This window comes from Taeniopygia guttata, chromosome 1 (genome assembly GCF_048771995.1).
Source record: "Taeniopygia guttata chromosome 1, bTaeGut7.mat, whole genome shotgun sequence".
NCBI classification, from domain to species: Eukaryota; Metazoa; Chordata; class Aves; order Passeriformes; family Estrildidae; genus Taeniopygia; species Taeniopygia guttata.
In genome coordinates this window covers 69,095,695-69,120,601 of record NC_133024.1, presented here as the reverse complement: position 1 = coordinate 69,120,601, position 24,907 = coordinate 69,095,695, and the positions used below count along the sequence as shown (strand labels likewise).

The window sequence follows — 24,907 nt, the reverse complement described above, 5'->3', positions numbered from 1 at the left end:
CATGATCACAACCCATGGGTCAGTCACAGCCCAAAGCATCCCTCGCCTCCTCCTACCATCTAGGTCACGTCCTAGTGCAGCTGTAAGAGCAGGTGGAGATGGGGGCATCTAGAGGTGCCTAAGGAGTGAAGTGAAAGGGTCGTAAGAAGTCAGAGGGACAGTGGCCAAAAGGCACTTCATAGAACCCAAGATGTCCTGAAGATTAAGAGCATCTTCTGCGGCTATTTTAGTATTGTACTACATGATACTGTTAATGATCGGTGAACTCAGTCATGTATGACAGGCAGCAAAAGTAAACAATGGTGGCATTTGACAATTGAAAAATTGTGAAATTAAAAAAAAAAAAAAAAGGTCCAGTGCTTTGAGGTGTTCTGAACAGAAACCAGGGTTCCTGACACTTCTATTCCAGCCATCTGTACTCTCTCTCTAGTTACTGGAGCAACAAAAGGCACATAAAAGAGCTGTTCAACCCCATCCTTAGACTGGTAGGATATACTCCATTTTGAAGATGTCTGTTTCTTCTCATAAAGAATGCTGCCAGAATGGCAAGTTTCAGCCACTTACAAGCTGCCTTAGAAGCTACTGGCTTTTTGGCAACTGCCAGCAAGAGGCATCCCACTCCCTTCCCTCTGTGATTTTTAATCTACACAGCAGCAGAGCACCAACCAGTCATCCTGTCAGATCTGTATCACCACTTTGCTTCTGGTTTTAGTAGTTTGTCTCCAAGAAATTTTCTGGATACTTCCTCCAAACAAGAAGTCGTAATGATTTCCTACACCCGTGCAGCTCCACATGCCAGCTGTTGAGGAGCAGCCACAGCGGACTTGAAAATAAACAAATCTCAGCCCAGGGAAGATCAGAAGCACCGACAGACAGCCCTGCTGGTGCTGATTTATACTTCCTTATCTTTTATCTCCTTCCCTCTCCTCCCCGAGCACACTAGCTGCTCTCCCACGGTCCTTCTCTCATGGAAAACCATGCGCTTGCCTTCTGCTATTGTGCATCTTCAATTCTCAAGTTCTTTAACTCTTGAATTCTTTCTAATTTTAATGTAATACTCTCCTTTTGGTACACTGCAAACCTGCTGGGGCAAAGTGCCAATTTGAACTTGTTCATCAGAGCACACAAATAAATCCCTGGCTCTGGGAACACAAAATCTCCAATACTTTGCCCAGAAGCAATATGAAATAGCAGACACACAGTGCCTCCCACTTCAGAGCAAGCAGAGGAGGTGCTTTGGCTGGCACTGCTTTTCCAGCTCTCCATGGAAGACAAGGGGAAGGCGCCAGCAGGACAGTTATCCAGCAAGCACGGACTTGCTACCCTTATGGAAAAACCTCTTTCTAAAGACACTCTGCTCCCTCACAGCTTGCTGGACCACAAAAGGTGGCTCTGCCCTGGTGTAGGCTACAGAGCTTCTCTGAATTAGGGCAGGCTTTTCAGAAAACAGTCCAGTTCTGATGTACATTTCTGGTACTGATCAGTCAACCCCAGCTCTTCTCATATGTTGTCCCTGCTGCCAATATATAAACTAGAAATCAGGTGCAACTTTGTCTAATTTTAGCTACCAGCTCTTGTTAAACACTTATTTTCAGATCAATGTTCAATCTTTCAAATTTATGCTTCTGTATCATCATTACATTAATTCTTCTGATAGACTAAGATGCATATTTTCTAAGCCATCAATATTGCTGTTACAATAATCTCTTCATTTCCATCTTAATGCCATCTATAATAGTAACGTCTCTTACTTGGATAGAAATTAATTTTTTATTTTTGCACAATGATTTAGATTCTGACTCGCTGTACAAGCAGCTATTTAACATCTGTAGAAAAGCTTTTATCAGCATATGATATGCATTCTTCCATCTGACATTCCAGTGATACACAAAGCAGAAGTATTTTTGAACACCTCTGCCTTTTCTGTTACTGGCAGTGCTGTAATTTCCATTTTAGACTTACTGCTGTGCAAAGAAAGCTCCCTTTTCTCTGCCCAAGCTTTTAATTCAAGAAGGTTTTTTTGCTTCTGTATCAACCCATTACCATGGGTTGGTTTCTAATCTATATTCAATTCTTCTCTGCCTGATTTCCCTTCTCTTCCCTGCCTTCTTAACTGCTGCCTTTTCCTTCTGTTATCTTCTTCAGGGTTTAGAGAACTTCATCCAGCACCCGCTGTATTTATGTCATCTGAAAGCAATTATTACACAATATTTCAGTCTATCTTAAGTGAATCAGAAAAATAATCACATCAAACATTAAAAAAAAAACAAAACAAAAGCAGCAAAGTTCACACCTCAGACTTTCAAATGTAATTCACCTGTGCTTTTCTGATGTGTTATAATTACGCGTTATTATTTCAGGATTGCATAAGGGTATAATTTCTTCTGAAGATGTTCACTACTTATTTTCCATAGCAGCAAAAATCCAAAACATTGTAAAATTTCAGATTAAAAGCATGATGCTGAGTTACAGTATTATAAAGCAAACTTTTGGATAGCTGGTTCAGCAGCCCCAGTGGGAAAGCATGGAATGCTGGAAAAGGATTACAGTGGTTTTTACATTTATGAAGAGTTACACTGCTGGTCACAAGAGAGGTCTCATGTTACTGAGAGTACACATTATTTGCTGGAAAATAAAAGTCTCTTGAAAAGCAGGGAAAAAAAAAAAAGGAAAAAGCATCAGACATTTGAACAGCTGGAAGCATTTTTAGAAACTATCAAAAAAGGAGAAAAAATTTAGAATAATATTTCCCCTTCTGTAGTAAGCCTCATGGTGGTAGTATATAATATGTTCCCTAGAGGCTTAATCATGTCTACTGTTCAATCCTCAAAGGTTATTTCATTAAAAAAAAAAAAATCAGTGAAGTCAACAGAGCTTCTTCATAAAAGAACCTGAAGCTGTCATTCTGAGATGTATTTATTTTTCTACCAGCTCTCATCTTTGTTAGACATCTCAAAAGTTATAAATCTGAGCAATAAGCTGCAAGCCACCATGTTCTGACAAAAGGCAAGATTTCTTCCTTTCTTTGTTGATATCTGATTTCATATTAGGAAGATATTGTCTAATGCCACTCTGATAAAACCTTGAAAAGACTGTTGTTTGTAGAAGGATTAAATGAGATGGTGAATTAAGGAAGTAAGAGCAGCCATGAGCATAAAGCAATGTGACTACTCCATATAGTTTGAAAGAGTATCGATATGCTAAATCCAATATCACTTGAATTTCTTTCAAATTAAAATGCAGGGGCAACCTCTTAATTGTAAATGCTCTGCTTATTCCGCCAATTATGATGCTTTATTTTCTTTACCGCAGCGCTTCCAGAGCCATGTCAGCACGAGGATTTCCGTTTGCTCAGTTCTTTATGTCACAATGAATCTTTCAACATGTGCCAGCTCCAGATAAACATAATCGCTAGTTTGTTCCAGTACAAAACCCAGGCAACAAACAATGAGAGGCTCCCTTAGCAACACCCTTGAATTCCCTTTGAAATACACTTCCATTAAATACCCCACTATGGGTTCCTAAATTTACATTCATCAGCTATTGTATACTTTACAGGCCTTCCCGTCTTCACAATGTGGTTTTACTCACACCTAAACTGACATTTACTTTGTGGGATTTTTAATGACTTTACTTGCTGCAAAATGCCCACCTAGTTTGCTAAGCAAAACCATTCATTCTTTCCTCTCAGGGACCAGCTGCAGACACACAGAGGAATCAGTGATTGGTACAAGAAATAAGCCTAGCTGTGGTACAAGTCTGAAAATGCACTACGGTTTAACCAAAGCATCTAAAATTGTCTAAACCCACCTCCACCAGAATGACAGTGTTACTCACACAAGGCAACTTCCACCTTGCAAAAAAGCATGGCAGTGAAAAAAAATAGGGTAAAATATCAAACAATACCCTTTTGCACAGATTCTACTAAAAAGAGGGTAAATAATCCCATAATCTCTCATGCTTATTTATCCCTTCCCGAACACCCACTTTTTCTGGCTGAGTTCTTTTATCTTTACTTGCTTCTCTCTCAGTTATTTGTCCACATCTCTCAGCTTTGGTTTTCTTCCTCTCTTGCTTCTTTCACAGTGCTTTCACTGAGCAGAACACTTAAAATATGTTTTCTAACAACCTACAGAGGACCTCTACACAAGGCCACTCCTACAGAAAAAAAAAATCACCAGTTTTTTTTTTTTGTGGGGTTTTTTTTGTGTGTTTTTTTTAGTTTTTTTGAAGTTTTTTTGTTTGTTTAGTGGTGGGTTTTTTTTCCCCAAAACACCTTCAAATACCATTTCATAATTTATTTAGAGGGAAGAAGAAAAACCCACTGATAACATTCCCTTTGTTCATCATCCGCTATATAAAATGCAACCGTACCAAACTGCTCCAGCCTATCCTGGAAAAACATTTTTGTTCTGAATTATTTTGTTTCCCCTCCAAAATACACCCAAAATGTACTTTAAACAGCTCCCCAAACTCGTCCATTCATCATTAAAAGGAAACTCTCTGTGAACAAACATGGAGGGACCAGATAATCTGTAGGTTATCTATTTTACTCCTTTGTCTCTTTTATGTGTTGCAACATATCTCTTTCTCCCTCACCTAAAATTTTCCATTACAGACCAGTAGGACCACAGATTTACCTCTCTCATCTTTCTCTTCCCCATCTCAAATACACCTCCTAGTTTCTTTCTTTCTAATTTTCCCTTTCAAACACAATTTGCTCTTCATCAATGCAGGACTCCTACAAAATATGTGGTTAAACAAAGTTAAAGAAAATCCATGAGCATGTGAGAAAGACCTTTGTGAGCAGTTCTGGACCATAACATCAAGAGGTAAACCCTAATAGTGAATCAATGCATGTACCAAAAGACCTTTCAAACCTCTCCAGTCACCCCTAAGATGAGTTCAATTTCCATTTACTCTCTTCCAACAAGATAAAATTTTCTAACAGACCATGCTAGAGAATTTGCATCCCAGATTCATGCTTAATCTCCTATGCAATGGAAAACAGTCATTGTCATAAATTAAACCAGGTGATCCAATGAAAGTATTTATTACCATTCCATCAACATGAACAGTAAAACTCTAAAAGTATTCACCAAAAAGCAAAACCAGTTACAACAATATTTTATCCACAATTATGAAGACATACACAATCTTTCCTAAAAGAATTCAGTTCTGCTGTTATGAGTCCATGATAAATGTTTCAAAGTCATGGTCTAAGTCTGAAACAAGGGCATCCACAAAATCTTCAACTGAAAGGGATTTCTGCAGCATACCTACAAAAAAGCAAGACAAGACACTTTTCATCAGGATGCTATGACCTTGACAGCTTTGTCAGTGATAGCACTTACTGCTAACTAACTTTGAATGTTGCTATACAACAGAAACAGCTATCAGATTTCTTTGTCAAAAAAAAATAAAATTACAGTGCAGAAGGATTATTTAATTTCTTCAAGATACCTGTTACGCATTTTCACAGAATTGACAGGTTTCAAGAATGTTAAATGATTTTTGTCATTAAGACCTTCTTTAAGCAGGGAATTATATCTGTTTTAAAGCAATGTAACCGCAGCCTCAGTCATTCCTTAATGACTGAAACAAATTAGTGATTGAGCAGGTATATAAATCCTTATCTGCTAAGTCTCAGTTCTGACCAAGCCAGAAAAAAAATGTATTTTCTCAAAGCATTACACACACCTTAGAACCATTTTAATTTAGCATTAAAACAAAATACAGCTACAGCTGGAATTTTTGACAAGGCACGAGACATAAACAAAAGCATTTTTAGCATAATGCAGTTCTAATTTTGCTATTTTTTTTTCAGTACTAGGACTTACCTTTTCTTAAGAATTTAAATTACTGCATCTGTTACCTGTAGCACTTGGCTACATGATAACAGACATGAAAATTGGCATAATGAATTAGAATCATGCCCAAGTACTTCATCAGGTAATTCTATAAACAGAGAAGCTAAAAATTTCACCCCTTCCTCTCCAGAATCTGAATTTTTAGATGGCATGAGACCCATGCCACCCTTTAAATTATTTATTTATCCTTTAAATTATTTTCAGATGTTTCTTTGTACTTAACACCACATTCAGTTGGTCTTTTCACTGTTATTAACATTTTCAAGACTGCACATGAAAATTTACTGCATAACTTCTACCAGAAAAAAAAAAAAAACCAAAAAAAAACACAGCACAACAGCCAAATAATGTAAAATTTAATCTTTGTATTTCTTTGAAGTGATCTTTCTGGCATATGCCAATGTAAATATAACCTTGTTCTACCCTTTCTGATCAGTGTACCTACTGAACATAAATTTATATTCTTTCACATCCTCAACAATATTTGCTTTTGGTGGAAATTATAATTGCATGCTGCAAAAATACTATAATCTTTTACTATGACACAATGATTCAAAACCCATCAGGAAACAGGCCAGCTCAAAGTAAATTGAAGTGAGCAGCCAAAAAGAATTTTCTTGCTAAGACCTTACAGAATTCCATTTCAGTGTGATTTAAACACGTTACAAGTGTCAACACAAACTGCCATGGCCCAGTAGACTAATAGCAAGCACTAAAAGGAAAACAAATCTCACACTATATATAGATTAACTAAAATGCTGTTAAAATAACTTTGCATCAAGCTATTTTCAAAATGAAAGAGAACAGAATTAGTATTTCCAAGTACTTGGTAAACTTGTCATCTACTCTAATGTTAGAAAAATCATGGTGGAATTATTTGTAGGTCACAATGAAAAATGGCTTGCTATGTGCTGGGCTGAGAAACAGATGTGTGCAGATAGCCAGCTACTGATCTGAGCTCCCCAGAGAGACGTGGCCTCTTGCAGACTCCCTCTCTCAGGTTCCTGGCTGGGGAACACACATATTTGCTCCCTGAAAAATTCCAGTTAAATGGATATTTTCTGTTTTCACAGAAGAGGAGAGAGTGCCTTAAGAAGGTGAGAGGGATAGCAGCCCACTGGAACACAGGTCATTCATTTTTCACCAGATATCATCAGTATTGGAGAGATGACTAAATACTGCACAGTTGCTACATAAAGATGGCCATAAGAGACATAACCCATTAGCCCCATTATATAAAACTCCACTTCCAATACTGACTTTATAAAAAACAGCCAGTCTGGATGATGTTCAGCCAATTCTTTGACACACTAACAATTACTCTTCCTATTATCATTACAGTGGAAAAAACCAAGAGCCAACAGTATAATGACAGGCAGAAGACAAGAAACTGAAGCTGGAGTTATCTTCAAACTTTCAAGGAGATTTAATTTCCCCTCTTACATAAAAATGTCAAATCATAACAAAAACATTCCAACCCTCAATATTACAAAATGAACAAGAGAAATATAATTAATTACAATATACTTGGATGTATTTTAGTGCAGCTGAATACAGTCTTATCAAATATCACTTGAAACTTGTTACAAATTTTATTTATTTATTACAACCAAGTTTGCTTTAAATATGTAGGAGATTCTAAAATCATTCTGGCAATGGTGATGTCAACTGACCTCCGATCCAGTAGTTCCAGCTTTTGACAATAAAAACAGATTTCAGGTTTTTTGCATTAGTAGTTTAGTGCACTCCTATTTTCCCAACACTGACATCAAAAGCAGACACCAGCAGACTTTGATTTTGCAAAGAAGGGATAAAGAGTAACTGAGGTCATTGCTAAAGAACTCCTACTGTAGTGAAATGATCATGCCCCCATTAAATAAATAACTACAGATTTTAGAGTAAGACAGCTCCAAAAGAAACAGGCAATGATTGTATTTCTGTGTTTTAACCTCTTACTCTACACTGATGTGCTAAAGAGTGGTCACGTCTCTCTTCAAACCCCATTAAAATATATCAAAGCAAGATCAGCTTTGATATAGTGTAAGTACTCAGCACTTCAGTCTAAATGGTTTAGTAAGATGTCCACAAGGTCTGATGGTTGCAGTTTTCAAATTTAGGAGTGTATTTTAATATGTTCAGCCCAATTCCTATTTCAGCTCAGTCTCTCCCAAGCCTAAGGCAACTGCATAGCTTATCTTCGCTGCTTTGAAGTTTCTTTCACATTACAGCACTGTGGTTAACCACACCCTTTTGAGAGATGGTTAGCTATAACCTACAATCACTGAAAATTGAGAGAAGAACAAAGCCTGTGGCAAAATTTGGCCTCTGGCCCCCTGGAACACTAATTATTTTGGGTCCATGTAGTTTGAGCTAACATATGTTGCTGTTCACATCACCTTCTAGGATTTATGCATACTTCTTACACTTTCAAAGAGATGTACAATCATTATGAAGAATTTTTCAGCCTCTTCAATTTCTAATTACTCCATGAAGTACGATCTGAGGCACGGAAAAGCAAATTTTCAAACAGCATTGGAGCAAATGGATGTTTATATAAATACAGTCAGTTGGTTTGGTTACCATGTAGGCACAGAGCTGAGTATGACTGTCTGCAATGCAACACAGCATCAACAAAGCCAGAACATAACCTCACAAGGACATCTTCAGTAGCCCCACATGCAATGTAACTGCACCAAGGCTGCAGAAGTGCACTCCAAGATATGTTCCATGCTCTTAGTTCCCAAAACATCCAACCCGGTAGTTTTCACACTGCAATTCACTTTCTGCCTATGCACCTGGTTTCTTTCCAGTCAGAGAGTGCCAAGGGAGAGAGGGAGGAATGGTGCACACCTGAATCTTGTTCAGACCTGCAACCAGACACAACTGGACCTGGAAGGGACACCTGGGTTATGTAACTTTAAAGGAATCTGCAATCCCTAATGCCATGTAGTCCTAGGAAGCAGAAAATATGCAAGAGCCACATAGTCAACACAAAATGTCAGAGGAATCAAGTTCTTCTCAAAACATACTTTTTCTCTAAGGAAAAATTAAGCCTCTTGGACAAAACACCATCCACCAATTTTCAATGCTTCTGATATCTGTATTTTGACTATTTCTGTATTTAATTGAATATCAAAGGGGTAACATAAAACGGGTCATTTCAGAAAATGTTTAAAAAGTTTTCAAAAAACCTCTATGATTTTGGTTTTTTTTAAAGGAAACAAATACCAAGAGAATCAAATGCAAACAACAACAACAACAAAAAGTATATTGTGTTTCCTAATTAAAGACTAGTTCAAACAGGAACCTTGTGAGCAGCTCCACAGGTCAGATGCTTTATCTTTCCTAATCAGTACATCTATGGAATCATATTGGAAAAAGATTAAAAGCTCGGGTCATATCCAAACACAAAAGAAAAACAATAGATAGCTTCTGAGAAGAAAATCATAACAAAGAAACTGCATAAATGAAATGTGCTTGTGAAGTAAGCTGCTATCAAACAGCCAATGAACATGGCTAACTTCCTAATGAGGTATGGAAACACTTCAAGGGTGAGGCTGCAGATGAGCATCCGAAAGCCAGACATGTGCAAGCTCATATAAAAAACACCTGAAATAACAACCTAAAGAACTTTTATGAAATAGGGCACTAGTTAGCACAGATTCTGGACTGTTTCTGTGAAGAGGAGTAAAATCAACAAGCTTTAAAGTGGAATCTGTCTTTAACCAGATATGTTTTGTTATTTGCTATGAGAGCAGAGTTTTGCAACTGATGGAAACCAACAGGAGACGGAAATCAAGTAGTCTGAAATACTGATAATGAAAAAAAGCAGCAAGAGGAATCAGCTCATTAAACCTAAACAAATTGGATTATTCCTACTTTTCTCCATAAATTCTCATTTTTTGTACGAAATACAGACCAATCAAGTACAAATATAACTTTTTTCATCAGGTGTGTTCTATGATTTAGCTTCCAATAATCCCAAATCAGCAATCAAGTTATTGTCTTGTCAAAACACCTGAGTCACCCTGATTTCATTCTTCAGGGAGTCGTTCAAGCACGTTTGTTAGGTTTCTTATTTTTACCGTGTACAAATGAACATCATGCTATGCACAAAGAATCTGCTGATAAACACTGGTTATTTTTACGATCCTGAATATCAGTTAGGATTTTTGTATAAACAGTGTAAAAGTGAAATTCAGAATACAAAAGTGGCCAGGGAGATAATCTGAAGCAAAGAAGGTGTATCTTTGATGGAAGAGGATTAGATCATGGTACACTTAAGAAAACTGGGCATAAACAAGCCCATAGGCCCTGGCAGGATGCACCTCTCAGCGCTAAGGGAGCTAGCAGATGGCATTGCTAGGAAACTCTCAGCAATGTATTAAAATAGGAGAGGCACTGTAAGACTGGAAAAAAGTAAAAGTCATGTCTATCTTCAGGAAAAGCAAGCAGCAGAACCCAAGGAACTGAGGCTGGTCAGTCTCACTTCAGTCCCTTGAAAGGTTCTGGACCAGCTAATCCTGGAAACCGTTTTCAGACTTATGAACAGCAAAATAATCAGGAATAGTCACCATGGATTCACCAAAGGCATGATTAAATGACTTGATAATTTTATATGATGAAATAACTGGCCTGGCAGAAAAGAGGAGAGAAGCGCACATCACCTCCTTGGACCTCAGTGAGCCCTTTGACACTTTTTCCCATAAGATCCTATCACATGCAAGGGGGAAAGATAGTTTTACTTCCACAGTTTTTCTGTAACACCATCCACAGATGAATTTTGAAACTTCATTTAAATAGTACTTGATTCATGGAAGCATACTGCCAGCAACTTCAACATAGTTTCCAGAACATTCCAGGAAAATCCCATGTTCAGCAAAATAAAGAGTATATCGCACAAAGAGATCAAAAGTGTATCTGGTGTTTAAAAACACTTTTTCTTTGTCCACCATATGATTTACAAAGTAAAAACTGGATATGCTTGCAAAGATGCACATTCCTGTCTTGCAAATTCCACAGTTCTGGGCTACAGTTTTTCAAGGTTACAAACACAAACTCTTCAAGAACAGTAAAGAGAAGTAAGTTTGGGAAGTCATACTGAATGAAAAGTAACCCTGTAGATCGGAACCGTAAATAGACAACCTAAAGAATAGAGAGTTGCTTAATATACGATGAGTCTAAGGACAGCAGAGGTCATGGCCTCAAATATAAACAGATAGGTCAAAGAATTGAAATGCTCCAGTCATGAAACCGTGCCAATCTCATGATGAAATACAGACATGTTACCACTGTCTTCCTTATCTGTAGAAAAAAGTCCCACAAGTTCCAGTCTGCTAAAATGGAGTGAACAGAGGCCAGTGAATTAATATTCATTCTTAATACTAAGAATTTCAGAGAAAATTGAAAGATGTGCCAGGACTTAGCAAGTGCTCACGTAAGGAACAGCAAAAATAATGTTTGGTGTGAATTCTGCAACATTACAGAGGCAAGTCTTTACCCTGATTTCATAGATTTGAGATAAAGTCAACCGTTTCTCTAACTTGTTTCATTCTCCTGGCATTATTTTTTAAAGTATGAACACATAGAGTATTTTTGCTGTGGGCATGAATGATTTTTAAAAGCTATTTTCCAGATTCCAAAGGCAAATATTGGTAGTGAGATGAATAATGAATTGTGTTTATTATAGTTGTCAGAGCTGCATTTCATGAAAATAATGTACACTCGAAGTACTGATACAGCCAAAGATATTTTGATGACACTGAAATGATGTGGCCAAAACAAGTTCAACTTCTCCACAAAATAACCAGACATTTTATTAATTCCATGTATGGAAAAGTTACTACTTTATTGTATCCAATAAATGATATAATCTATCTTCCTTCAAGTTTATTCTGAATTCTTTAGGCAGCCTTGTAATACAAATTTTTCCAACACTTCAGCCCAGCTGTGTGTACTCCACAAGGAGTTCTACTGACTATGATAAAAAGGTGATGACCAGTCCACTTAAATTTTTCTTTCATAAATCCAGTGAACATCATAATTAAAAGTAAAAACAGCAAGTTGGGAAATGCAGTTAGTTGAAGTTCCTTCCTTTTGCAGGGGAATAGAACAGATATAATTTATTTCCTACCTTGCACCATCAGCATGGGCTCCTTTCCACCGCCGTGTGCCAGCATCTCTCTACGATAGCGCTCCCCCATTGCCCTGGAGAAACACAGGTGTTAGAGCCATCTGCAAACACAACCTGTCCAGCCTTTACTCAAGTTTGCTTCTAGCATTTCTACAGAACTCAGACAGAGACCAAATAAAATTTTCCACCCCAAAACAATGGCTGATGCCATGCTGCCTCCTCAAAATCAAATTACATTTTAAAATTCCCACTATGAGGAACTGAACTAGACAAATTTTATTCATATAAGTGTGTGTTGGTACTTATAGAAGTTAATTTGCAAACAACATTTCAGGCTTCATTGTGCCAAAGGTAAAAGTTGCTCTGTTACAATGTCCTGAACATTCAGCATAAGTGTAAGAATGCTTACAATCTGTGACCTCACAATTTGCTTTTTTAATTTCACAAAGCAAAATGACTAGGATAGCTCTACTGAGCTTTGAAGTTGGTGACATGAAACTTGTTTAATACCCACAGTTGCTTTGATTTCAATAGAAAATTACAAGTCATTAGGCATCTATGAATTTCAAGCTCTCTAATTACACCTAAATAGGGATTTCAGTGCCTCCCAACTGACACACCTGTATTCTACAACACCAACACAATTTTTTTGCACCAATGAATATGACCCAAAGTGTATATATATACGCAGATATACATGTGTGTGTGTGTATATATATATATGTGTGTGTGTATATCTCTATTTCCTGCTTTGTAGTCCTCTTAGAATCAAGAAAAAGACTAAAAACTAATTTGTGTCAAAAAAGCCCAAACCTAATTTGTTTCATGTTTTTCAGAAGCAACTAGCATTTCATTCTATTTAACATTTCTGTTTTTACCTATCAAATGGGTTCTGAGCAAAACACTGTTTCCACACCATAGAAGCAACAGCCCTGGACATGAGGTAGGAGTAGTATTTGGCACCGTAGCCCACAAGGTGACTGAATCGCAGCTGCCAGGCCTGTAAAAAATAAGAAGAATCCAAACCCCATGTTATCTTTTGAATTCCTTTTATTGTTCAACATTTTCTTATGTATGATGGAAGAAACCTGATCCTAATAATGACAAACAAAAAATAAAGTAAAAAAAAAATAGCCACCACAAATAAATTCCACAATGAACAATCCTTTATCAGAAGCAGCATTTTTCAATCTAAATGCTGTACATCCAATACACTGATCATCAGGATGGAAACTATATATAACAGGATCAGAAGGGGAGAAAATAAATTACTCATATTTGATAATAGCTGCGTAGTTCTACTGGTATTGAACAAAATCCACAATTACCTTGTTATAAGTAACACAATATTTTATAATTTTTCATGTGGGTAAGTGCAGTCTCACACTCAGAAAAGTTCAATTTATAACTTTTGTCAGAAACAAAATGATAATAGTGATTTGTGTTTAACGCTATAAAAATACAGCTTTCCATGTGGTAATCATCTTAGAGGTACACAAATTCCATCCACATGCAATGCCATAATTCACAGATTTGTCTGCACATTTTTAAATGCGTGTATATATAGCAGATTATAGTCCACAATTATATAGCTATTCATTTATGTACTCTTACTTCGCATAGTGACTCATTCAAGTGAGGATAGACTTTTGTTTAATGCTGTTTAGTGTTGACTGTTTCCTTATGATTTCTTAGCAAAGAAAATCAAAACTATCAGCATTATCTTCACAGCAATCAAAATACTTATTTCTTTTTATTTTCCTGACTGCAAAAGAATAATTTAAATTGTGACAGATCTCCAAAAGCCATCTGGTCCAATCCTCACTCAAAGCAAAGCCAGCTTTGAAGAGATTTCTCAGGGCTCTATCTAAAGTCTCCAGGGATGAAAATTTCACCTCTCCAGCATAATGTGTAAAGCAAGTAGGTCCAAACTGAAATGGTGTTTCCCAACAGATTTGGACAAAGCTTTTGAAATGAGAATGGACAACTGTAGGAAGAAAGGAGTATGAAACTTCCTTTGCCCTTTGGCTCTGAGGAAACTCCATGGAGAAAACAAGTGCCCTATCTTATTTGCCCTCCTATCCAAAGTTGAAACTCTTAACGTTCTTGCAATATGTCTGTTGTCATGATTTTTGCAGGTACTATAAAAAATGGAGTTTCAAAGAAGTACTAAAAGATGAACAATAATGTAGTATAACAGATGTTTTAAATTTAAATCCATGGGCTCTGAGATGCTGGTTCTTATCCTACAGTAAATGGCTGAAATTCTGATGAAGTCAAACAAAAAAGTGAAAGAACATATATAATTTTCCAAAACTATTTGTGTTTGTGATTCTTCAGCACATGGTAGTTAACAAACTCCTTTTTTACAGCTGAAATAAACTATACTTCTTTATTCAAGAAAGTCCTGATTATTATCTTATTCTCCATTACCCAAAAAGATGTATGTGTATTCCAAAAAAAATGACCAACTGAAAGGGAGGGAAAAAGCAAGTATTTGGTTTTTACTTTGTCTTTTTTTCTTAAAAGAAAAAGGAACAAACGGTACCTCATAATCTAAAGTAGTTCAAACAAGTTGCTAGCTGCGCTACCTTTCCTGAGCAACATGTACAAATTAAGTTCTCAAAGCTAGCTGTAGTTCAGCCATTCAAAAACTACTTTTTACAAGATGGTTACCTCCACCCTAAGGCAGATGCCCAAAACAAATGGAATTTGCCATGGGTGAGCACTTGAGCCTGTACTGGTGACCTACACAACTAAAGTACAAGTAGCAAGGTTAAATGAGATGAAAAAAGATCTTCAGTCTTCAATTTTCCAATGAGTCTTGATGCATGGTACAAATACTTAAAAAGAAACTTTTTCTCTTTAAGGTAAAGCACTGTACTGTATCTTATTGTAATGCAAGTGTGTTACAACATCCACCTCAGACAGAGTCTCCTCTTTGCTTGGAAAGGTACTTTGGTTGCCATGTTTATACTTTATAGCTGTAGTTTTTCTAACTAGTCCCTTAATTATAACCATAATCATTAAACTAAAAGCATATTTTGAAACAGAGCAGAGAGACTACATTTTTAGAAGACTGAGCAGGAAAACATGTCAGTTCCTTTTATAATAAGTTTTTAAAGTTATGATTAGAAGTTTCTACTCTCTCTCTGGAATGTGGAAAACTTCACTGATGAATTGGTTTCACATACTTAGAAATGGTTTTTAGGCTACAAACAGAAATAATTTCCAGGTGTTTGGCATAGTGAAGGATATTTCTACCTCCCCCATCAGAAAGGAATTACTTTGATAATCATATAAGCTGTAACTAAGACAGTATGTCTTCCTCGAAACCTCAGATTACACTGTTCACTCAAATGCTCTCAGCAGTTAATGGTCTGCACCTAAACCAGCTCATCTGAATTTCCAGGTTGATCAACTATTCCATTTATTTGGTTTGTTGAAACTCTGTATCACAATTAAGCAAGGAGAAAAGAACAACTTCTTAGCAATCTGTCCAAGACCAAAAGCTTGATTTCAAAGTCTGCACCTAAAATGGCCTCAGTACCCCCTGCTCAATTTTGTTTGACCTTGTCTTTGCTAAGCTTTACTAACAAATGTCACATTGTTTCTGTTCATAAGAGAAAAGGAAAGTACAGAAAGACCAAGGAATAACACTGCTCATCTCCCTCACTGCATCTGGAGAGGCTTGAAAATACGATGAAGTGGAAATTTTAAAAATTAATTTGGAGCAGGACAGTATCTAAAACAAGAAACAGAAATGGAGGATGAGTCCAACTGAAACTAAGATTGTTTTCCACTGCAAACAGCAGTAAAGGAAAAGCAATAACAAACACTGCTATTCCCTACTGAAATTTGAAGCCTGAATTAAATTATTTTTTAAATCAGATTTTCTCCACTCTAGAGCATGAATAACTCTATCATTTCATAATTTCCTGTCACTACTTTTGTCCCAGTCCTCACACAAAGTTCCTGATCCAGAACTCCCAATCTTCAATATTACCCAGAACCCATTACATTATTCAAGTACATTTCTGATTCTATTTTGTCCTAACAATTAACTTTTCAAGACTGGACTTAGCTACCTATAAAAATATATTTAAACATTAGAACACCCATCCTCTATCTTCATTCACAAGGTGCTACCTGCCCACATAAAAAAATTTTTCCTCTCCTCCTACTTCATACAGAGATTATGACCTAGGCAATAACATGGTCAAAACCCACAAGAATATATAGGCTGCTCCATTAAAAAGGTCTATGATGAATAAAAAGACACCCTCTCTCATCGGGGTGATTATCACAAATAACATTTTAAAGTATTTATCACCAAAAAAGAGACATTAAAAATTATCACAAATATTTAAAACTAAATGATTGACCTTGTAGCATAAAACTCCATTTCTCCATTTTAAAAAATTCAGCTATATGATGACTTGATTTCTTGTGTTATTCCCAACAAGGAGTCATTTCTTCATTAAAAAAAAAAGGACATATCAAATTCCCTTTTGGACAAGGAAAAGGCTAGACATGTAGAACTAGGGCACTCTCCTTATTAAATGTTATATTTTTGGTAAGCAGCTAGAAAGTTAATGAAGACTGCAAGTAATTGCTTACTTCAAAAAGTTCCATGAACTCATTCCAGCAGTTTATAAAACAGTGCATTTTACAGCATCGCCCATGGGTTATGATAATATGCCATCCACAGGTCATGTTCATGCCTGCTTTTTATTCAGCACAACAGACTGCAATAAAGGTGTGTGACTGATCCACTGCTGTTATTAAACAGTTTTTTTTTTTTCCACCAACATTATCAATCTTTTCTTATAAGCATGTCTGAATAATTTCCAAAATTCCATGTGCAATGGCTTTCCACCCCATCATGTAAAAACAAAAATACCTTACTGATACTTTTGTATTCTCACACCTTATCAGGACTTTTTTTGAAGTCCTTGTAGAATATATTCTTCGTGTAAAATTCAGTTCATTTTACTTTAGCTACCTTAAACTATGTGTCTTGCCCAAACTAGTCACATAGACCTCCTTTATAGTAGAGGACAGAATATTTAACCTGTTATCTTTTGAGAGGATAGGATTACTGCTTTAGAAGAAATTTGAATAATTTACTACACCTTCAATCTTCTATTCAAAAGTTAAGCCCCTTCATTCACTTTAACAATATGGTAGGATCAGTTAAACCAAACTATTTTGCAGGCTACATTACTTTAGGATTCAATTATTTGAATTTTAAATTTAGAATTGTTAATATTGTCACACAAAATATACTGATAAAAAATTTTATATGTGATGTCAAAAAGACAAAATTGGAAGAAAATCTGTAGGTATCTTAATATATACTAAGCTAGATTTTGGTTGAGTGGGTAAACATCATTCTGGAGGGTTCCAGTAATTTCATCAGCAATGAGTGCTACAAAATCCTACTACATATTTGAAAAGACATCCTACAGAAATACTTGTCTATTGCTTGGACGTTCTTCCAGCAGTTTCTGCTGTGACTTTAGGTACTTTAAAGTAGATTTATGTCTATTTTGCTTTGCATCTTAAAACAAAAAGCACGAGTGAGAACCTGAAACACCCAATACTAAATTAAGGGGAGTACTTTTGTCATTTAAGACTTCTAATCACAAAAACTGTGTTACAATAATTACATCAATAAGCAAATTGTTGAATTGTTTCCATGAAGAACAATATTTCATGGAGATGATATCTGGTGCTCTCCCCCTTCCTAATTAAAATCTTATACTGGCAGGAAACCCAACAAAGGAGCAGCCAACTTATCTCCTTCAGGGACTACTGGGTGGAGAACCCCTTGTGTCTGGCACTCACTTGACATTATTGCTTCTAAAGCCCTTGAATTTAGCTGTCAGCAGGGGTGGATAACTCTGGTGGGGCAAGGGGAAGCTGCAGGCTCTGGTTCCTGGGAGCCAGGAAAGAAGGGCGGTCAGTGGGAATCAGCACAGGCTATTCCCTCTGCTGAGGCCGAGGTTTAGCAGCACCAGCGGAAATCCAGGCCAACGCTGCTCTGCCATGCAGATAAGCACACTTTGGCCAGTGCTTTGAAATGGTTTGATGAGTATCAGAGTGCAAAGTTTGCAAACTGTTTGTGCCAGCAGCTACCTTTAGAGAAAAGCTGTAGCACTGCCTGACTGTAGAAACAACTCTCTCCATAGGTCAGCAGCAGCTTGCTCAGTCAACTTACAGTCTGCATTTTTGACCTCAACCCCTCTAAGTTTTATAGAATAACATCATTCTTCTGCAGTTTCACAATAATTATAAAATGCAATAAAGAACCACTTTCTTTCCTGCAGTTTCTAATCTTGCTTAGAGTAACAGAAAATTAATTTCAAGAAACCTCATCTTGTGCTGCACCTCTAACTTGCCTAAGATCAGTACTCTTCAGTTTTCCAGTGCTGTGCATTTCTGTGTTAGGAATGGAGAGAACACAAAGTAAACCAAACCAGAGACACCGTTGACATTTCAGAAAGTGAGTAAAGCAAGAGATTAAGATTTCAATTTATAACACTTCCGTGTTTTTATTATAAAATGATAAATAAATCTAGCAAGGCAGGAAATGTAAATATTTTTGCAGTTGTTTACACTAAGGAAGAGGAAAGGAATTTAACATGCAATTAACCACTTAGGTGATTCTAGATACATACCATATGGTCTTTGAATTGCTTAAAGAAAAATATTTCTTTTTTATTTATAAACTATTCATGAATTTGAGCTGCTGATAGCAAAATCATTGAAAACTATTTACTCTATATCCTCTTCTCCCCAGAAACGGACTGAGGGAAGGAGATGTGGGTCATAATAAAGAACACTGACATAAAAAATCTGTATGTATGATTTGCATTGCTTCAAATCTTCAAAAGAAACAGAAAAATGAAAATGGATTCTTTATTGTGTCCTTTAACTGATCTTGTTTGGACAAGTGTTACTTGTAAACATTATAGCTAGTCTTTGAAGTAAAATATAAGAAATTTGAAAACACATAATTTCTAAATAAATCTTTCATGTCATACCATGCAATTCTACACAGATATACATACACATGCAATACCCCTTTTCAGTTATAATTATCACTTTCTATTATTGCCTAAGCTTTAAATTCATAAGCCTGAGATAAACAGAATCAGGTCACTATTTCCTTTGGGTACAGACTTGCACTGAAGCCCAAATATTTTACACTACTTTTCCAATTAAACCTAATCTTAAGTACTGACCTATTATTTTAAAATAAACATAATGCACATTGCTTAAAATAACCATTGCTTACAAAAATCAAGAAATACTTTAAGCAACACGGTAACTGCAAAATATATTTGCAAGTACAACTTAATCTAATTAAAAGTAAAGTATCTGAACAAACACTGGAAGATGAAATCACTACCTGTTTACAGTACTGTTTATTTACTATCTTTTACTAGAGTCATTTAGAAATGATCATGACTCTAACCCTTAATCTGCCACAAGTGCAGTGTGAATTTAAAGAAATTACATTCACCCCATCTCAGCCACCTCCTGTGAAGCAAGGGTGCTAATAGTTCCTCTGTCTTTTCTGTTTTGACTTTTCATAGAAAGGACAGTCCACCACTGCACTTGAAGAAAATTTCATTTCAGACTCTCTAGGCTGTGTTTATGGCAATGAGGTAGTTGTATCTATCACTGTCAAATATAGCTCCAGTTGTGCAATCTCAGGGGGGAAAAAGAACATGTGAGCCATGAAAACAGAAGTATATCAAACTGGATAAAGCTATCTATGCTTTCATATATATGTACAATACGTCTAAATATATTCAGAATTTTAACAGGAGATGTATGCAACTGCTTCTTGCACTGCTCCTTAACATGGTTTACCACATGGTAAATATGGCAAACGCTATCACTAAAGTATGTTTGAGTTTCAGGGGGCTAACACTTGGCAAAAGAATTTCCTTAAAAGTGCTTCATATCTTACGATATCTGTAAACACTCTACTGCTGTAGATAGTTGCCCAGTGAATAGTGTCATACAACCACTGGAAAACAAATCTTCACAGTATTTGCTATCAGCATTTTCTTTATCATAAAATGAACTCAACTCCACAAAGACAGAAACCTAAACAAACCCTGAAAGGTGACTTTAAGAGCTTTTGAAAGTCCCAGCATCTACTTTAATACTGACCTCAGCAGGGCACCAATCTTCTTGAAATGGCTTTTAGCTATTAATTATTTATAGAACTATCACTTCCCCAGAGTTCACTGTGCACTCCTTTATTAATCTTTTCCTCAGACCCAGACTCTTCAACTTGATTTTACAGTATACTTTTGAAAAGGCTCATATGAAAACTAATCCAGGGACTTGCACTCTGTATAAACAACTTTAGTTTTCAACATGGCAAGGTAAAAAATTACCTTGAAGGGGTTACACAAACTTCAAGGGGTTGAATAATAACATATGACTTCATCTCTCTTCAAAACTCAAAGAAGTGCAATATGAACAACATCAGTACCTTTCACGTAACTGCAGAGGGAGAAGTGGAAAAGCCATCCTCCTCTATGAAGGCTATCTTGCTTTACTATGAAACTTATGTCTCTGTGATCTACAACAGTGGTTTCTTTACAACTGCCTATAAGAGAGATGCAAGACATACTGGGTTCCTGATTCCCTCTTCAACAAATGAGGGAAAAAGTTAACAATACTTGAAAAGATTAGATAGTACCCATAGTCACATTTGCTATAAATTACATTATTTTTCCTCTCCCACTATTTTCTCATTAATAAGAAACAAATAATCACAGCCTCAATTCCAAATAATTTTTTCATAAAGGTTTTCAATACCATTCATGTGTGCTCATATAAATTTCTCTTTGCTAGCCCAACACTGGATTTCCTTAACCTTTCTCATAGTACATGTTTCCAATCTGGACAGGCTACTGGTGATGCCCACTTAAAATGTTCCTGTCTGAAACTAAGCTTCCACCTGCTTTGTCAGCAGGTTTTCTGTGTGTCGACTCATCCACATCTACAGTTTGGTTGTACAATTACGGTTTGCAACTGTTAGAAAGCTTGTTACGCATAGTTATGCTATCAATTACTTACATCCTGTTTCCAAGATCAATCAAGAGGCAGTTATTAACAAAACTGGGGTTATTTTGCTCACTTGACTGTTCTCAAGGTACTTTGGAGCTGCTTAATAATTGCTTCTACTACTTGTTGAGTGACAAAATCTGAGCAATTAGTCTACAGTTCCCAAGTTCTCCTTTCATAAGATCAGTTATCATAACACTACTAGTTTTTCATGTGTTTTTGAGTGATAATTCCTCCAAGTAATTGACTGTTCTGACAAGCTTAAATATTCTGACAATCTGATTACATCTAATATATTATTCTATTTTATTCTGTAATCTCACTACTGTTTTAATCCATCTCAAAAATTGCATGTATTACTTACCTAATCAAAATTCACTTATTGTTCAAAAAATGTTGAGGTAGAATAGAATACCACTGCTTTCTCTGACATTTATTGTTGCTCTTTCTCCCACTCTCCTCTTACTTCTTGAGTAATTCTGGAATTCTATTACTTTCTCTACTTGCAATTGGCAACTCAGCCAATTGCAAGTAGAGAAACTAGCTTTTTTTGTTCTGAATTCTTGCATTCTTTAAGTAATTACCTCCAGTCATATAACGATTTCTACTTTTTATTATCTTAATAAAGTTTTAAAGGGCTTGGTCCTTTACTGCCAAACCTTTTTTGCATCAGGATGGTTTGTATCCTTGGTTCAGTCTCTTGGATAACTACATAATGTCTTTTGAATCATCATACTTAGCTATGTTCCAGTTCCAGCAAATATCTGGCAGCCTTCCTCATTTTGATGCATTGTTTTTAATTATTATTGCTGGGTTTGGTTTCTAAGCTGCTTGAAACTTCCATAGTTTTACTTCTGGCTCATTAGAACTTACCCTGCATTCTGTTTTTCACACTTTTATATGGCTTTTACTTTTCTAATAACCTCCCTTTCTCAGACAGTCAGATATACAGGCTTTTTCTCCCACTGAGTTCTTTTTAGCATCTTATTGATTAGCACCATCAATTTTATTCCCTCTTCTGCCACCCAGAATTATTTTTTCTAAAAACACTTTGCCAATAGCACCCATTCTACCTTTTAACTGTTATTTTTTACATTTTCTTTAATCTGGCTTTAAGTTTTGCTTAGGTTCTAAGGTTACATCATAGTTTAGCCTAATAAATCTAAAATTAATTTTGGAAGGTTCTAGACAGAATAAATATGAAGTGAAGTTTAAAATTTAATAGGTGTCCACTACTTAGCCTTCCTTACCAATAATTTTAAGATTTATGTTCACCACTTGAGTTAAGTTTTCAGAATTCAAAACCACTTTTACCATCAGAGGTTAAAGGTTATCTCTTATTTACTTTAAGCCAGCTGCCTTATTGCTTGCTCAATCTGACTATTTATTTTTATATGCATTACTGATATTCACATGAAATGTTATACAAAAACAGTTATATATAACTGCACATTAGTAGCCACTCCAAGAATCCAGCAAGAAATTCTAATACAACAGATGCCACAAGGACACAGATGGCAAATTCTGTAACAAGATACTTCACCCGAACTGCCAACCAGCCCTCAGTAGGCTGAGGAATAAGCCTGTTAAAACTACACTCTCTGGCAAACAGATTTTCTTCAACAACAAACCAGAAGGCTTTGGCTCATGACAACCACGTGTGATGCAAAAACTATTTTCTCTCTGTAGAGAAGCCAGTTCTGCCTATTGACATCAACTTTTTCTCAGCTGACCAAACATCCATGCCTCTGCATGTTCCCTGTTAATGAAAAACTTGTGTTTTCAGCTCCCATGGCAAGCCACATCTTCCCATAGTGCCTGACAGTCTCCCTGAGCAAGCACTCCAAATGTTAGGTTACATCTCATCCATTGATTTCCTTTGTCAGAAACATGACAGACTCAACCATAGCAAGTTAAGACAAGTACCTAGGTGGAGCCTTCCAAGGTCAGGATCCCTGTCTGGGCAGAGTCCTCCCAGCTGCAGGAAGAAGACAGACTAACAACCACATTGGTGATACACCATTTTCATACTCATCTTTGCTCTAGGGTATCTCTCACAATGCCTGCCTTGTCTTCTGCTGGCAAACTTGACTAGCTAACATTTTTGGTCTCACAGGTGTTTTGGGCTTTCCAAACACTAGCAACCATAGGCCATGATGCCAAAGAAACTTGCACTCTGGACAAAACTATATAATTAAACCTGTAACCTGGTGCACACTTTAGGATATCAGTAAAGGTGGTCCTTCTGAAGTAATACGTATTTTTAATATGTTAAAATAAAAAGGCATACAGCATATTATTCAGTGTTCCAAAAAATATCAAAGGCACCCTACATACCAACATATTGCCTCCTATCAAATGTAATTATAATGATGTGTGTGGGTTAATTCCACCATTGCACTTTGTATTCAAGTACCACACTTGAAATTCAGCTGTTTCTGAAGAAAAGCCTATCAGAAGTCCTTGTGCTTCACTCTTCGAAACCACTTTTCCTCACAGTTACAGTCAAACCATCTCCCACCAGAATTCCAAATTAGAAAAGGTTACATCAATGGACAGACAATTAATATGTAAGTCCATAATTTTCTGAAAATAAGAATCGATAACTCAAACTACTTCACAAAGAAAATACAGGTATGATGATCTGGGCAGGTGGTGTTTATTGTAGTACTAGTTCATTATTGAGAGCTCTTCCTGCAACTGCAGGAGGCTGCAAACTACACTATCATCGCAGAGTCTGTTTACCCTGTGTGTCATTTTCTGTTACAATATTAAACCTAGCCCCCAGTAGGAGATAGGAATTATTATGCTTGGTGAAGGACTAGCAATGGCATATCATTAAGTTCTGATGACTGTCTCAAAGGAAAGTACTTTTCAAGTCTGAACCTGGGGGACATGAGGGGACTAAGCAACAGATTATGGGGAGAAACTTTGATCATGTCTCAGATTGATCAAAGGGTCACCTGATACATTTTCAAAAGCTTCTCTGGGCATCCTGGGGACAAATGTAAAAGAGACCAGGAGAGACCACCAACTGCAAGGCAGGCCATAATTAATGAAAACTGACTTCACAAGAGATAAGAAATAAGCCATGATTTGAACAAAAGTCTGGAGCAAAAGCAGAGTACTGAATTCCCCACAGTGCACAGATTTTGACACAATGTATATTCAGGAAGGAATGGCTGGAAAAAATATGGTCACTACTATTTTGTTTATCTTGCTTACCTAGAATAATCAAAAAGAAGACTGGTTGCTTTTTAAACGTATCTCAAAAACTCAAGAATCCAGCCTGTGCAAAATTGCTATTCACTTTCCAAACTCAGTAACACTAATCTCCTCTGGCAACAAAACTGCCAGACACTACAAAAACAGGCAGATACATTTCCTTGCCCCCTGCCTGGCAATCATTAGCTTCTGGATTCAGTAACAGAGCAATGAAATCCCAGTGGAATTTTATCCTCCAGAAGCCAGCAGTACACTCTGTATACTTTTGAACAGATAAGCAATGGCCAGCCAGAAATTGAGATTTGCATTATTCAAACAAAGTCTAGTGGGGTGCTGTTTCTGCATGTTTCCATCTGACTTCCTTCCTGCCTTGCATGTGGCACCAGCTCCTGCGCCCATCTGCATCAACGCAGCCAATGCAAACACTGCTGTGTGCAGTGCCTGCTGCCCCAGTGCCTGCAAAATCTGTTTGAATGGCAAATATAGATCTCAACATGACTTATTTTCCACCATCTTTCAACAGGAGGTTTTTTGCACTATCCCTCCTACTGTTGGCACGTAACACATGATGCTTAGGTTTACC

General features: G+C 36.6%; 1 protein-coding gene and 1 non-coding gene across 2 annotated transcripts in view; both read right to left on the bottom strand.

Annotated features, from left to right (window-relative positions):
- Positions 1-5,037: 5,037 nt before the first annotated feature.
- Positions 5,038-24,907, bottom strand: part of MIPEP (mitochondrial intermediate peptidase) — a 64,934-nt gene continuing 45,064 nt past the window's right edge. Inside the window, exons 17-19 of the mRNA XM_002191604.7 lie at positions 12,882-13,003; positions 12,004-12,077; positions 5,038-5,279 (exon numbers count right to left, since the gene is read on the bottom strand). Coding sequence (XP_002191640.5) covers positions 5,185-5,279; positions 12,004-12,077; positions 12,882-13,003 — 291 coding nt within the window. The 3' untranslated portion in view covers positions 5,038-5,184. The remainder of the gene's footprint in view (positions 5,280-12,003; positions 12,078-12,881; positions 13,004-24,907) is intronic.
- MIR2979-1 (microRNA mir-2979-1) lies at positions 10,310-10,396 on the bottom strand. Its single transcript, NR_048988.1, has one exon. It is a non-coding gene; the product is annotated as a microRNA mir-2979-1 (primary transcript).